Source organism: Megalops cyprinoides, chromosome 3 (genome assembly GCF_013368585.1).
Source record: "Megalops cyprinoides isolate fMegCyp1 chromosome 3, fMegCyp1.pri, whole genome shotgun sequence".
NCBI lineage: Eukaryota > Metazoa > Chordata > Actinopteri > Elopiformes > Megalopidae > Megalops > Megalops cyprinoides.
In genome coordinates, this window is record NC_050585.1 from 16,223,826 (window position 1) to 16,239,444 (window position 15,619).

At 49.7% G+C, this 15,619-nt stretch overlaps 1 protein-coding gene across 2 annotated transcripts; it reads right to left on the reverse strand.

Annotated features, from left to right (window-relative positions):
* Nucleotides 1-306: 306 nt before the first annotated feature.
* On the reverse strand, nt 307-15,091 carry nfrkb (nuclear factor related to kappaB binding protein). 2 transcript variants are annotated; one of them, XM_036523283.1, is made up of 26 exons: nt 15,040-15,091; nt 13,981-14,119; nt 13,062-13,263; nt 12,840-12,967; nt 12,348-12,519; nt 12,017-12,121; nt 11,834-11,907; nt 11,213-11,297; nt 10,899-11,091; nt 10,684-10,795; nt 10,329-10,455; nt 10,160-10,237; nt 9,860-9,939; nt 9,729-9,772; nt 9,572-9,632; nt 9,197-9,371; nt 8,836-8,942; nt 8,310-8,433; nt 7,662-7,741; nt 6,700-6,923; nt 5,304-5,577; nt 4,988-5,197; nt 3,718-4,482; nt 2,227-2,333; nt 1,444-1,579; nt 307-1,015 (listed from the first exon to the last, which is right to left on the reverse strand). In XM_036523283.1, exons 2-26 carry the CDS (start codon nt 14,104-14,106, stop codon nt 890-892), a joined length of 3,915 nt encoding a protein of 1,304 aa, XP_036379176.1. In that variant the 5' UTR covers nt 14,107-14,119; nt 15,040-15,091; the 3' UTR covers nt 307-889. The 2 variants fall into 2 exon arrangements, with proteins under 2 accessions (XP_036379176.1, XP_036379175.1); XM_036523282.1 differs by having other exon boundaries at nt 9,729-9,775.
* Between the last annotated feature and the right edge of the window lie 528 nt (nt 15,092-15,619).

Here is a 15,619-nt window from a genome sequence, read left to right on the forward strand (position 1 = left end):
AAACCTGCCCCCTAGCATGTCCTGGGACAAGCAGCCATCCGTATGCACCTGCGTCCACTATGACACTGTCATATAGCCCACAATTTTTCCCCTGCAATGACCTAGCCATGTTTGTTCCAAGCATAAACCGCTCACATTTAAATACTGGCCTACTGATGTGTCTATGGAAAGACTGTTTAGTTGACTACGTATTCAGACTTTCAGAACATTACGCATATTAAATACCTGCACTCTCTGTGAATGTCCTATCAGATTCAGTCACATAATCTTAAAGGCACAAGTGACACCCTGAAAGAATGGGTCTTTTTATTGATACCAGAAAAGCACGTGTCCATTGACTAACACTAATGTGCCAGAGAGCCCAATGTGGTCACTCTTGCCCGTGACAGAAAGAGACACGTGACAGGTGTGTAACGCAGGACACTAATTCAGTTTCACGTTGGCACATTGATAGTAAACAAGGGAAACATTCTCAGGTAGCTAATGTTTCCACAGAATCCAAACATGAGAAAAGGGAACAACCACCCCTTTAATTTCCATATAAGGAAATCCAGGACAACAACAAACAGGAAAACCACCTCTTAATATTTCCCAGTAGGACTGACCCAAACAATCTGACACCAGGGAAAGCAAAACAAAAAAACAACACCAAAACACCAAAAACAACATAAAACAGCAACAGACATTTTTTGCGTAGATACATTAGGTTTTCACAGTGCAAATATATGTAGTTTCTACTTCAGAGCACACACGGGCAGAAACTGCACTTTAGAGCAGGGCTGTTACAATGGGCCCGGTTTAGCGAGGCGAGTGTGAGGACAGCAGAATCAGTCTGTCTGTCTCTGGGCCGTGCGCTGCGATGCCGCATGTTCCTCTGGTCCGCCGCACCTCACTGGGGGTCCGGTGTCCTTTTCGGGGAGGGCGCTGTGGTGACGACGACGGTGGACACGGGTTTGGGGGACCCGGCGGCCGTGCGCTGCTGCAGCTGCTGGGCGGGGACTGTCTGAATCCGCACCTACCAGAGGGAGGAAGGAGCCAAGAGGGCGAGGAATGATCATGTCAGTCTGATGCCTGATACCCCATGTGTACTCTGCGACAACAACCAGCTCAGATACCAAAGGAAGGGTGTGAGGCTGGCGGTGCAGAGAGGGGGGTGAGGGGGTTGAGGTTAGACGGCGGGGGATAGAGGAGGTTGGGGGATATAGAGAAGAGGTCAATAGACATGGGGTTAAAGGCGAGGGGGTGAGGAAGTTGGGGGTAGAGGATGGGGTATAGAAGAGGTTGAAGTTAGAGGTTAGGGGACAGAGGGGCTTGGGGGTGAGAGATGGGGGTTAAAGGCCATGGAGTGAGGCAGTTGAGGTTAGAGGGCAGAGGATAGAAGAGGCTGGAGGTGGAAGGTGGAGGATGGAGGGAGTTGGGGGTAGAGGCGAGGGAGACACCCACCTGCGTGGCCTGCCCCTGCTGCTGCAGCTGCTGCAGTTGTTGTGCTGTGACGAAGCTGACCGGCTTGTTCCCAGCGATCAGCTTGGTGCCGGCAGGCATGGTGGTCAGGATGATGTTCCTGCCCAGGCTGCTGATGCTGCACACAGACAGGAAGAATGAGCGGCCAACCCGCACTGAGGGGCCCTTTCAATCCAATATCACTGTAGCTGTCTGGGGATATCCAACACAGGCAGGTGACGTGACACCTAAAGCTGCTCTCAACTATATATAAGAACTTTTCTACCCAACATTTTGACTCACAAGCTATTGCCTCAGTGGTCGGTTGAGTCAAATGTGAAATATTAAAGTGTTAAAATGATGGCCTGTAGTTTTTATTGTAATGTGATGAGTGCCTGCCAAGAGCTGTGGAAGTTTCAGTCCCATGGCTTTGTGTCTACTTCTAGCTCGCTCCCTCTTTTGCCTTCTTGCTTTTGGTTGCCAGGACATCCTTGGTAATATGACCTCCGCAATCAGAAAATGCCCTTACACCCACCTTAACTGATGAATATTTTAATGTTTGACTGACAACTTGATTTCTGATCCTTGTCCTGAAGAATGACATTTTAAAATGGAAGTATTTTCAAAGTGTTTTTTACCTAAAATATTTCGATTTAATATCAATAACTACCTGTATCTTGGTTTGAAAATTGCTTCCCACATTTTGACTAAAATGGGTAAAAATTCACTGCAGTCTGTCTTTATGTAAGAGTGAAGTGTGAAGGAACAGGGGCCGTGAGGACTCACTTCGTGCTGATGTTTCCTTTCAGTATGGGAGTCGTCACGACACTCTTACTCTTCAGAGGCTGACTAAGGACAGACAGAGGCACTGTGATACGTGCCGGCAGCTTCCCCTGGGAGAGAGGGAGAGAGGGAGGGGAGGGAGGAGGGCGAGAGAGAGGGAAAGGGGAGAGACAGCAGGAGGGCGTGAGCAAGAGAGAGGGATAGAGAAAGGGAGAGAGGAGGGAAGGCAGAGTTTAAAAAAAAAAAAAAAGAGGGGGAAGGAGCAAGAGAGGGAGGAGGAGAGAAGGGCCGAAACAAATACAATTCAAATGAGCGAATTTCCCTTCAGCACAGAGAGGGAGACATAAACAGAATGAGAGTGTCACAGACTCTGGTGCACGGTCCTGCTACACTGGAGGAGACTGAGAGGAGGAGGTGAAGTTTAAGGTCAGCTCCTCACATGCAGCACATACTTACAAATTTTGCATCAAGCAAATTACTGTCAATAATAAAATCATAAAAATGATTTCAAGAACGGCGTGTGTCCTTTTCTTGGTCGCTTCGCTTAGCAACATCACCGACGCCAAAGTTTCCAGTCCACAACTGCTGATGTAATCTTTGGTTAAGTGATGTGCAGGCCTTAGAGCGCCAGAAACCTGACACGGGGCGTTATCCAACAGCAGACCTCGGTGAGGAAGGGAGCCATAAAAAGCCGGCGACTGGCAAATCGCTGTCAAACGGGAACATGAGATCAGCAAGAGATACAGCCCTGAGCAGTGCTGTGGAGTGTGATTAAACACGGCCCTCTGAGAGGGCCGCTCTAGGATTACTCAGATTGGCAGCACTGTCAGGCTAAAAGGTTCCCCGAGATTTGCAACGTGAGAAAGATGTTTTAGAAGAATGAATACCATAATTACGCACGCTTTCAAAATGCATGAATGCAGGTTTCCGTATCCACCTAACCGACCTCGCCTTCTGCATAAAGGGGGAGCACAACATATTCTAGCAGCTCTCCCAATAAAAACACGACATACATAGCAAAATGGATCAATGTGATTTTAATATGTGTTTTTCAAACCTGTTTTAAACCAGGTTAACCTGCTCAGCATTTCACCTGTAATTATTCTGTAGGGTGAGACTCTGCCAAAGTGGGTATATTCTGCAGCTGTTCCCTCTATTATGCTCACTCATTGAAGAGGATCTTCCCTGCCCTGAAGGTAGTCTTCAGAGCTGTTATTGTATCACCTACTAGTGTTTCTCAACCCTACTCCTGGCGGCACCCTGTCCTGCGTATCTTCCATCTATCCTTGCTGCTTGATTAAATCAGGTGTGCTCAGCTAATAAAACGTGCCACTGATGAGTTCAGTCAGGTAGGTAGAGCAAGGATAGATAGAAGATATGCAGGACAGGGTGCCGCCAGGAGTAGGGTTGAGAAACACTGACCTAAACCATAGTATCTGGGTAGAACCAGCATGCTTTGGGTAAGAGGGGCAGGGAGGAAGCGGTTGATCTTACTGGCTGAGTGGAGACCACGGTGGCGCTGACAGGAACCTGCCGGACTGTGGCTGTGCCCGTCCCCAGCGACAGGGGCGAGCCCGAGGCCGCGGGGCCCATGGTCACACCCTTGGCCCCTGCCACTCCGCTGGTCGCTATGGTGACGGTGGCGGCCCCGGAGGAGGCGGCGGCGGGCACCGGCTTGGTGCCAGTGGTGGTCGTCACGGTGATGGTCTGGCCCTGCTTCTGCGGAATGACCCCCAGGCCCGGCATGATGCGGATGGTGGCGGCCGGCTTGGAATCGGAGGAGGTGACGGCTGAGAAGGTCCTGGCCTTCTGGTCGGCCACGGTGACCGCCAGGGCGGGCATCAGGCGGATGGCGGTGTCGCCGGCGGCCGCCTTCAGCTCGGGGTGGACTTTGACCAGGGTGGTGCCGCCCGCTGGGCCCTTCAGCGCCTGGGGGTCCCCGGAGGCGGCGGGGGCGGTGGAGGACGGGGATGAGGGGTGGGATGGGGTGACGTGCAGGGTGGCGGACAGGCCCTTGCCCCCCGTGGCGGCGGCGCTCAGCATGTCCGGGGTGAGCTTGACGGTGGTGACGGGCGACTTGGTGAGGGTGGCCATCATGTCAGGCGTGATGCGCAGCACCGTCTGGCCCTTGGCGTCCGTGGTGATGGAGGAGGGGGGCAGCCGGAGCACGTCCTTGCCCTGGATGCGCAGGTTGGTGGCGGTCAGGGGGATGCCTGCGCCCCCCTGGGACTTCATCCCCAGCTGGCCAGTGATGGCCACCTAGAAGGGGAGAGGGGACGGGGATGGGGACAGCGGAGAGAGGGGAAACACTGTGAGCAGCACTGGTACAGGTACAGAGAACGGCGGGTGTATATGTGGGTATTAACTGTGTTTTGCATTGCTGCATGGAAGAGGTTTTTCAGATCTGTACCTTCAGTGGGCAGATCAATCGATCGGAAACTTTTTTGATCACGCTAATAAAAAGGCAGTGCTGCTGTTTTTCGGTGCTGCAGTGCTTGAGGGGATCAAGTGAAATTCTCTTGGGCAACACTTTGCGTTCCCCATACCCCCCCCCCCCCCCAGAGACGACTGGATCAGTCAGGAATCCTTAGACCAGTGGCATCTACTGAAGATCCTTAGGTTTCCGTTCCCCTTCCAGTTCAGGTCTTTCCATGCCTGCAGTAGCTGCCTGGACGGGAACCTGATTTACCTGCTGTACCAGGTGTGACTGGAGGGGTGGGTGTGCGGAGGACGGGAGGAGCGGGGAGGCAGAGCCAGGACGGACCTGTTTGATGATGTTCTGGCTGGTGACGCCCTGGAGAACGGCGGGGGAGGCCGGGTTGTGGGCGGGGCTGCCTGGGGAGCTGGTCTGGGGTTTGGCGACGGTGACGGTGGGGGCCAGCCCGGTGACAGTGAGGCCCGTCTGACCCCGCGCTGCCTGCACCTGCACGGGGCTGCTGCCGGACTGCGTCCTCAGCGGCAGGGTGACCACCGTCTGCGCCACACAGACAGGAGGGAGGAGTTACCCACCGCCAGAGGAGGGCCTCTGTTTCAGGACTGACCTCACGACACACGGGCCTGGGAGCACAGCTGTCACTCACCTGCGTGATGCCCTTGGTGTGCGCCACGGTGACCGGCACTCGGATCTGGTGCGGGGCCTGGTGCATCACCGTGGCCTGCTGGCTCCCGGGGGAGGAGGCCAGGCCGGGCTGCGCGGTGACCACGCGCACCTGAGGCAGAGGGCCCGTTCCTGGGTGGGCCACTACCCGAGCTGCAGGCTGTGAGGCCGCAGACTGGGAGGCCTGCGGAGCTGACTGGCTGGCCGAGAGGAGGGTGCCCAGCTGGGGCATGGAGGGAGGGGACACCAGGAGAACACTGTGGGGACAGGACAGACATGTGTCATCTGATACAGGCAGGACTGAAGCTGCACACAGGAAGCTCTTTAACAAGTGCCCAGGGTGGGTGCTTCTAGGACCAAATAAAACTCAAGGAAAGAGTCTGGTTTGATATACCAAGCACTTATTCATTAGCCTTGCAAAGGCCTGGCGCGTTATACAAAAGACATTTGTCCCATGGTTCATTTTCTCACACAAATTCAAATACAAACACAATTTTAAAATACTAAGCTTCAGGTAAAGGCACGCTTTCAATGATAAATGCAGCCTAGCCTCCTGATGATCAGGGTACAGCTCAAATTGCCCTTTAAACCATTCAAAACCCCTAGATCCTGTAATCCCACACCATCCGGGTAACCGTTGTCTATGGTTTTACTTTTCACAGATTTTATAAACAGTACACCATTATATCAAGAAATGGTTCCTTGACTTGATTATGCAAGATGAACAAGGGTGACATCTACAGTAAATATTAAAAAATAAGCGTTTCTGTTGATGTGTTTCTGATTGATGTTGTGTCTCCACAGCCCTGCTTGTGGTCAGGCCCCCTGCGTTGTTGAAAGGAGACTTTGTGACAGCGTGTCAAGGGCAAAGCACCAGTAAGGACAACTCCCCTATTGCTCATTGTTCATCCATAGACTTGCTAGGCGGTCAAACCTGTCTTTGTTGTATTGCCGCCTTTGTTGTTGTAAACTTGTTTAAGCATACCAGAGGCAAGGTTATTGCTGTCTGCTCTCTATGCAGTTTTCTGCTTCTTTATCCTTGTATTCTCTTTTTATTTCCATATCTTGCAAATAAATATATTGTTCTGAAGTTATGGTTATTTTTAACCTTGATGTGTACGTTATAGGAATTTAGGTCGGTCTCTCAAGGATTGCAACCCCAAGTCACTCACACCCTCGCTAAGCTTGTAACTGTTTGATCACAAGGAGTTCAGTACCTATAGCAGTTCCTGGTCAACAACAAGCTAATTCCGGGCCATAACCTGCATGGTTGGCCAGGTACTACTGTAGATATTGAACTCCTGGTGCTTGTAAAAGGAACAACAAATATAGCTTTGCATTGGGAGGCCAGATCTACCCAGCAGACATGAGAGGCTGACCTGGGGCTAGGCTTGACGTTGTCCACTCCTGGGACTCCAGTCTTGGTGGGCGTGCCGGCTGCCGGAGCCAGGGGGGACTTGGGCGTGCCGGGCGTGCTGGGCGTGGGGGTTGTCGGGGTCGGGGGCAGGGTGGCGGCGGGCATGGCGCTCGCATCGCTAATGATGATCTGCCCCGGCTCGCCGGCTCCGGGGGTCTTCCCCCCGCCCTCCTTGCTGCTGGACTTCTGCAACACAGCGCACCGAAAACACACACTGAACAACTGGCCCAGGGATCTGCTGAATTTCTTTTAATTGGTCATCTATAAAAGCATTCAATCAAAATGAAGCAATGGTCACCCTGCCAAAAAGCCAGAATGCTTGCTGCCATTCTTGTGCCTGTACTGGCAAGCTTTCGAAAAGAAACATAAAATATACATTTCAAGTCTTGCGTTTTCAGTTTCAGTTTTCAAAGTTTTTCTCTCCCAAAACTTCTCCAACAGCCTCAATGTGTACAGAGCACATTACATGGAATATGTTTTTACCTGCACTGAGCACCATGTTTTCAAGCTGCAGTCTTCCTCCACAACTGGTTTTATGTGTGAGGGACTCATTAAATGTGACGAATGTGGTTTATTACATTTACACTGCATTACTGTCATTTACCTGATGCTCTTATCTAGAGCAACTTACAACAGTTACAATGTTTGACATATTATCCATTTTTACAGCTGCACATTTACTGAGGCAATTCTTGGTTAAGTATCTTGCCCAAGTGTACAATGGCAGTGACCCAGCGGGGAACTGACCCAGCAACTGTTCGGTTACATGCCCTGCACCTTAACACTATGCGCCACTGGCGACCATTTATGGCATTATTTCCTGGATTCCAGTAAAATCTGACAATGACATGACTCTGGCTGGTGCTGGTGTGTGCCATTGTGAAGGGGTTGAACTGCAGTGCATGATGGGACTTGGCCACTCACAGGTTTCAGTGCAGGTTTGGGTTTCTGCTGCAGGGCCTTCTTCGCCTTAGCGGCAGCGGCCTGGGCCTGGTGGATCCTCTCTGGGGGAGAAAGAAAGGAGACCATCAGTATTATCATAACATTGTTTACTTGCTTGGTAGATACCTCTGTTCAGAAAAATCTGCATAACTTACCTTTAAATATCCTGCTTTCTTTAATGTATTTATTATTTGCTAACCAGGTACCCACATCCAGAGTGATTTACAGAGAGGTCACATTATTTATACAGCTGGATATTTATGCAAGCTAAGGTTTATTATTTTAAGTGCCTCAGTACCTGGCGTGTGCACACAACAGCAGTGCCCTTCCTGGGAATCGACCAGAACCTTAACCTACATCATTGCTGCTGCCTGACTTAACAAAATGGAAAGAAACCTGAGTCAGTTCTCTGAGCGGGCTTGGTGACAGCCTCCTCCTCTTCAAGATGATGTATGAACTCCGTAATGTGATAAGACCTAGGTCACATGGCACTATCGTCCGGGTCATTTTGGAGAGCAAAGCTCAGTTTTCCTGACTGTTAACAGTGCAGCAGTGGGATGGAAATGAGGTGGACCTCACACAGACTTGTGGGTAATTTCAGATGCAGTGTGGGGCGTGGAAGTTCCTCACCAAACTCTTCTTGGCTGCGGTCACGGTGCAGATAGATCCACAGCTTGCGGCCGATGTCGTACTTCACACAGGGGTCCTTCTCGTAGTGTAGCCGGTCCAGGGCCCCGCTCACCACCGTGTTCACCTGTGCAGAACGACAAGGCACTGCTGTCACACAGACGCACTTGGATGCACGCATACGCACATACTAACAATACAGCACTTGCACACACATTTCCACACTGACATACCAATATACCACTGTCTCACATGTGCACACAGACATACACCACTGTCTCTCTCTCTCTCTCTCTCTCTCTCACACACACACACACACGCGCACACACACACAGTCACAGGCCAATACAGTATTTCGACACACATACACACTGACATGCCAATATGTCGTCTCTCTCACACTCACACACACACACACACACACAGTCAGGTTGACACACTGCCGACACACACATGCACTGCAGAGGGTCCTGATGAATATGGCAGTGCCTGAGTGAGCAGACGGAGCAGGGCCTCTCGAGTGTCTGACCTGAGCGCTGGTGACATCAGGCGCCAGGAACTGGGAGTCCTTCAGCAGCTCGCAGATCTCAGCCCGGGTCCCCTCACCGTTGGGCAGCCGGGCGGCAGCGTCTCGAACTGGGGGGAGAGACGGAGGGGATCGTCAGAGGCCCACCCCCCAACCAGCCACACACCACTCTCCACTCAAGCACACACTATGAAGCACAGCAGAAGTATACACTCTACCACACAAGTTCCTCCCCGCATAATCTCCCAAACACTGACGCTGCACTGAGTCTAAGGAGGAAACATAGGAGGACACCGAGATGTGACGGTAGTTGGGTTTCCATGATAGCCTCTGTTTATTTTGGCACTTTGGGGGACGGCCTCACCTAGCGACAGGATGGTGACGTAGGCGGGCCGGTCGGAGCGCAGCAGAGAGTGCTCCCGCGCCTTGTTGAGGGACGTCTCCTTGTCGAACACGCCCTTGACCGGCCCCACCACCGACTCGAACCCGTGCATCCGGAAGGTGAAGGCTTTGTGGGGCTGGTCGTAGCGCTGTTGCTCCTGGGGTTCACAGCAAACGCAGGCATTAGTGACACACTGCTTGGTTAACACACTGACACAAGACTGAAGGATTTACAATTACTACAGACTGCTGGTAGAGCACTGAACTGCCTATACAAAAGAGGCTATACAACACGCTAAATCGAACCCACACCTGGCTAAACATTGCTTAAAATTATTTACATTTTTTGAAGATTTACCTGCTCCTGGAAGATGTGTCTCTCCTCCCCTGTGCTGGGTCGGACCACATAGTCTGTCCATCTGTGCAGAGGCAGGAAATGGGCAGTTAACATTGTGGCTCGGCACTGGTTCGCACTCAGAAGTCACGTTGCTTGTCAGAGAGGGGGGCACACTTACACTCTGGGGGTCGGGGGAGTCAGCTCGGCCAGCTCCTCGCTCTCCTGCTGGCAGAGACATTGCTGTTTAACTTAATGCCCAGCAATCTCATACGAGAGAGATGGACGGAGAGCTTCAAATTCCACTGTTACCTTGACAACCACCTGGTCCTTCGACTCCAGCCACAGCTGACAGAGCGCGCTCAGATCCTTCTCGCCATCCTGGTTGGCGCCTTGAGGGAGAGAAGGCAGGGGGACAAAGACACAGAACAGCAGAGTGTGAATGCAAACCTGACAATAATCTACATTCACCCTTTAAAAAATGGCTACTGGTATTGACCCAATACTATTAAAAACACTGCAACAGAGGCGTTAAAGAGATGGAGACAGTTCTGGGATTAGGGGCCATGAAATTATGCTATGAAGTAAGAACGTAGTTTAGGTTGATCTTACCAATCCACTTCCATTGCTGAGTGTGTTCTCTGAACTCTACAAGGGGGGAGAATCCGCTGGGAAGGGATATCACGCCCGCTGAGAGAGGCAGGGAGAAAGAGAGAGACTGTCTGAGATCACACATTCACCTCCAGCTCGACACACAGTGGGCAAAGACAGTGAAACTCACCCTTACTCTCTCCTGCTAGAAACTGTAGAGCAGGCACTACCAGTTCAGACCAGCAGGGGGCAGAGGAGAACCAGGGGTTGAGGGTGCTGGCAGGAGAGCTCTGCCACTGTAGCACCTTCTCCTCCAGCTGGAAGACACGGAAAAATCAGTCAGCCACTACGGCTGCAGCACACACGCAGAGCAACCTCCAGGTCTACACTGATCAAATGCAAAACTTGTTTTATATGCATACAGACAAGCTAGTGGCATCAATGTTAAAAAAAACATGTAAGAAACTGAAATTGCCAAGTACAGTGAGAGATTATGGTTTAACAAGCTAAGGACAGTGTGCAGAAGGAGTAGAAGGTTTGTGTACTGTGGCAGTGCTGGCAAGGCCCTCCATTCTCAGGATGTCCTCCAACAGTTTGAAGAAATTGACAGCAATCTCCTCCACCAGTGCAGGGCTGTTCTGCACCTCCTCCATGGGCCTGCAGGGGGCAACAGACACAATCACAAGAAAGTAATCACATGACAAAGTATTCTGAGCTATAGGAAAGGACACTGTTCATTCCAGGGTGAACAGAAACTCACTCTTCCTTAACGCTGGGTATCGGCAGGGGCGGGGCCTCTGGCAAAGCAGCAGTGATGGAGGCACTGGGAGGCGGAGCCTCGGAGGGCATTAGAACATCGCAGGGCTCTTCTGGCTCCACTTTTATTGGCCTCATCTTCTTCTTTTTCTTCTCCTCTCTCATCTTCTTCTTGGGCAATGCCAAGTCAAACAGGGCTTGAGAATCAGGGTGAAAAGAATAGCCACTTTAACACTGTGCTCCACATACATAACACCTAGTACATCGGTTCAAACTTGGGATGAAAGGAGCGGCATTGGCTCCTTGCATGAGACTCACCTACGATGGAGCCCTTTCGACCTACGTTCACTCTCGACATGATGTCAGTCAGGTGGAGATCCGAGGTCATCAGGTCAGGATGATCCTGCATAAAAATGTACAAATCAATTTTAAGGATTCTCAGCTGGTTTATTCTTCTTTCTACATTAATAAACTGATATTTGGAGTAGTGGGTAGGGAACCAGTCTTGGATCCGTAACATCTAGACAGCAGAGTTTTTTTAGTAGGATTGCAGGTTTGAATCCCATGGGGACACAGCTGCTTCCTATGTAAGCTGCCCTGGATAAGGGTGTCTCCAAACATGTACTGTGATATTTTTGTCAGTACAAACACATCTCCAACGACACAACTTGTTAACGGAGAACTTAATGCAGATACAAGTTATGCACCGTGAAAGTGATGTAAAAATTAATTTAGCACTCAATTGAGGACTCCATCAGCTGTGGTTAACTGTAACAATACACAGCAACCAAAACAGATGTATACAGAAACACTGTTTTTGTCTCTGTGTACATTTAAGTCTGCAGTGGTATTTACAGTGGAACATCCCGACAGACAAATTAGACTGGTGATTATTGTGATGACTGATGACAAGTTTGACAGAAGTACTGAAACCCTGACCGGCTGCCGTTTCCTCTTCTCCCTGTGCCTCCTCAGCATAGCTCTAATCTCCTTCTCCCCGAGGTCTGGCTTCTCTGCAAGGACAAACGTCACTCAACATCAGTCACTTCACCCACGCACACCAGGCATAAAGCAGCCCACTCAATGCTTAAAGAAAGTGCCCTGTGAGGGGGCGCTGCTAACCTGTGGTTTTCATGTCTTGGGTGGAGAGGCTGGGCAGGACCCTGAGGGAGACTGTGGGCGTGGGGGAGGAGGGAGAGGGTGGGGCCGGGAGCCAGGAGCCCATATCTGTCGAGAAAAAGGTCATTTTTCAGGAAGCTTTTTTGCCAGCCTCATTGTTTGTGTGGACAACAACTGCAAATGTGTGTTGCTCAAATGTGAAATGTGTGACACTCTAATCACATGTGAACATAACTGCATGATTTCAGAAAATGCATCTGCCTAGACCCCCCCCCACGTTGCTGCAGGGACTGCTTAGCCCCTCCCTTCCTGCCCCTAGCCACACGCTGCTCACCCTCGTCATCAGAGGACACGTTGCTGTCACCGCACTCGCTCTTCACCTCCCGCAGTATTCGGGACACCCTCCGTCGGGCCCGCTGCTCCTGGGCCTCTCCACGGGACGGGGAGGGGTACCTCCGCTTCATCGCCAGGTCGGGGCCGCTGCGCCCCGCCCGCTCCAGCAGCTCCTGCACGCATACACACCAAAACACTTTAAGAGGCACCTCAGGTGGTGCAGTGTCCAAATAAAACCCAGGGATATGATTGGGCTGGACTACACTGACAAATCAATCTTGGTTAAGGTCTATTAACTTGCCATTGAGGATGTCCAAACATACATTTTCCTGTGTTTCCAAATACTTATTGACTTATTATTGGACATACGTGAAATGGTATGTGTTTAGTGACATGCTTCAACCTTAAACTGTTTGTCTGGAAAATAGTCCTTTAAGGACAAGTTCCTTGAGCTCAGTTCTTCTTTAAGAGGATGAACAGGTGAGTGCAGTACCTTTCTGGAAACAAGGATCTGTTTCAGCAGCCTGTGGTAGTACTGTTGTAAGGAGTACAGGTGCCGTTTCTTCTGCGACTTTGCACACAGCTGTCTGTACTTGACCACCTCTGGGTTAAAGTAGCCATCTGGGGACAGACAAAGAGAGATTATTATTTCCAGAAGGTCTGTGACAGCATGTGACAGTACACGTCAGATAGTGTTAGAAAGATTGCAGATTACCTCGGAACAGTTTTTGAGCGAGGTGCAGAGGGTTTCCAAAGCGGAAGTTCTGGTTGTTGAAGAGGTCACTGATGATGCTGTCCTGCTGGGCGGTGCAGTTGTCAGGGAACTGAGGCAGGAACTGGCGGAGACGCTGCCGCTGGGTGTCCGACAGCACATCAGACCACGTGCTCTCACTCAGCACCGAGAAGAAAATCTCTGGCTGTGGAAGCAGCCAGAAGGAATCATGAAACAAACACACATACACACACCCACACAGACACACATCTAAGGGAGTGTGTAGCGAAGAGTGAGAGCAGTCACCCCACCTGGCCTCGAACCTGGGTCTACAGGGTACCAAACCTGCAGCTTGACCACAACGCCAAAGAGCCAAGCTCGCTGGTATAGCAGTCAAAGCGCATACTCAACTGTAGTGACTGCACTTTTTCACACTGCCCTCCCCTTCAGGAAGCACGCCCATGCGCTTCACGCACAAAGGCGTACCTTGCACATTCCCCACCATACTTCTCCCATCCCAGGGTGCCCCACTCACTAGTGCTTCACCCATCTCTGGGGCCCCTCACACCGGGGTCAACCTAACCTGGGGGTCCCTCATACGGCTCACACACTGGGCACGCCTCTGACGGCCTCACGGTAAGCCACCCCACTCTGACACCACATGTAGCAAAGGGGCGAGAGCAGTCACCCCCACCTAGCCTCGAACCCAGGTCTGTGGTGTACCAAACCTGGAGCTTGACTGCAACGCCAAAGAGCCAGGCTCGTTAGTAGAGCAGTCAAAACACATACTCAGCCGTAGTGACAGCACTCATTGCAAAGACTTTTGACAGCAAGATTTGAAGGCTATGTGTATGCATTGTCAGTATGAAATAGGCCTAACTCTGAATCATAATTCTGATTAGATAAGGGTAATACCACTCACGTCCTCCAGCAGGTCCTCAGGTAGGCTTACTCGGCTTTTTCCCAGCATGCACTCTTCCATGATGCGCCCACCACTGCCCACCCCCGACTCCAGGGGATCGGTGAGCATATGGTCAAGCGCATCCATCTTTCACTCACCCCTAAATATGGCAAAATACCATGAGATATTTAACTAGCAAACTGCGCCATTAAACGACCAAAATTCTCAATAACATGAGAAATCAGAAATCACAATATATTATACTAATACACAGAAATCCTCTACAAAGTATAATGTAACGGTGTCATACTCTGACTGGTATCTAGCTAGTTAGCTAGCAAGGTGCTCGACTTTCTGGCTAGCCGGCAATTAAATGAAACACAAACATGTTTCATTTTAGAGGAACTAACACTTACGATATTTGACGTTTTTAGTATGAAGTAATACGAGTAGAAATGACAAACAATTAGCAAGAATTTAGACTTATGCCGCCAACAAACTAGCTAGCTAGCGAGCTAGGAAGCAATGGCAGCGGAAACAAAAAAAGTTAGCTAATGATTATCTATCTAGACAGTTCATAGAATTTATGTAGCTAGCTATGTATCAAATAGTGTAGTGAGCTGAAAGCAATCTACAGAAATTCTCCAAATAAGAAATATTCTGGTTAGCTAACTGACATTAACCGTCAGTTGACGGTTAACTTGTCAAGTTAGCTCGCTTGTTACAATACACAAGCTAGCATAGCTAGCTTACTGTTAACAACAGCTACGCCAGCTCTAGCAACTTAAAACGGTTTGTGTACTTTCAGAAATGTACTAATTAGCGAGCTCGCTAACGTGTCGTAATGCTGCTGCTAATAGCAAACTAAACACACCCATACATACCTCGCTAGCTAAAGTTAACTGTATGTACCACAGCTAGCTAACGTTAGCTATTGTTCCTACTGAATTTAGTTTACAATCTTGGCAATGTTCGTCACAGTTATTATAATTTAACAACACATCAATATGGCAGTCCACGATGTGAAATGAATGTAACTGTTTATTTAAAGTAAATATCAAGAAAATGAAAATTCTTTACCTTGAAGTACGGGAAGCAAGAACACAAATCACCCAACAACTGATGGGCGGAATGAAAACAATGACGGACCATATCCGTTCCGTCCATAAACTCGGTATGATGTCAACACGTCCTCTTCAGAAATGTCCGTTTTCGTGGCGATGCTGTGCTAAACTTCAGCGAGCAAATTACCACCACCTTATAAAGTATGTTCCGCACAATATATTACTCATTACAAATTGTCACAAGTTTTTTTGTGTTTTAAAGTGTTTATCATTTAAAGTATGATTTTATACCGACGAAAACATGGTATGTATATCAAATAATTGGTTTCGTTCATTTTAACTGGTGTCAAATTATAGTCTTTCATCCCATTAGCAGTCACTCCGAACAAAAAGTCATACGGGGTTATACTTTTTATTTTAACGATGTTTGTGCATATTTACAACCGCTACATTAGTTTTTTTTTTAATAAACATATTAAACATAAAGGAGAATGGGGTATCCCCATAGTAGTATTCCCATCATTGCATATCAGATGATTTCAATGGTCTGAAAAATTGAACAGACTAGTTCTATAGCAGTGTATTCGGATTGTATG

Coding starts and splice junctions, on each gene's coding strand:
- nfrkb (XM_036523282.1), bottom strand. CDS start 14,106: ATGGATGCGCTTGACCATATGCTCACCGATCCCCTGGAGTCGGGGGTG. Junction 10,238..10,328: donor TCTAGCAGGAGAGAGTAAGG/GTGAGTTTCACT, acceptor TGCCTCTCTCAG/CGGGCGTGATATCCCTTCCC. Junction 9,372..9,571: donor GACACATCTTCCAGGAGCAG/GTAAATCTTCAA, acceptor TGTGAACCCCAG/GAGCAACAGCGCTACGACCA.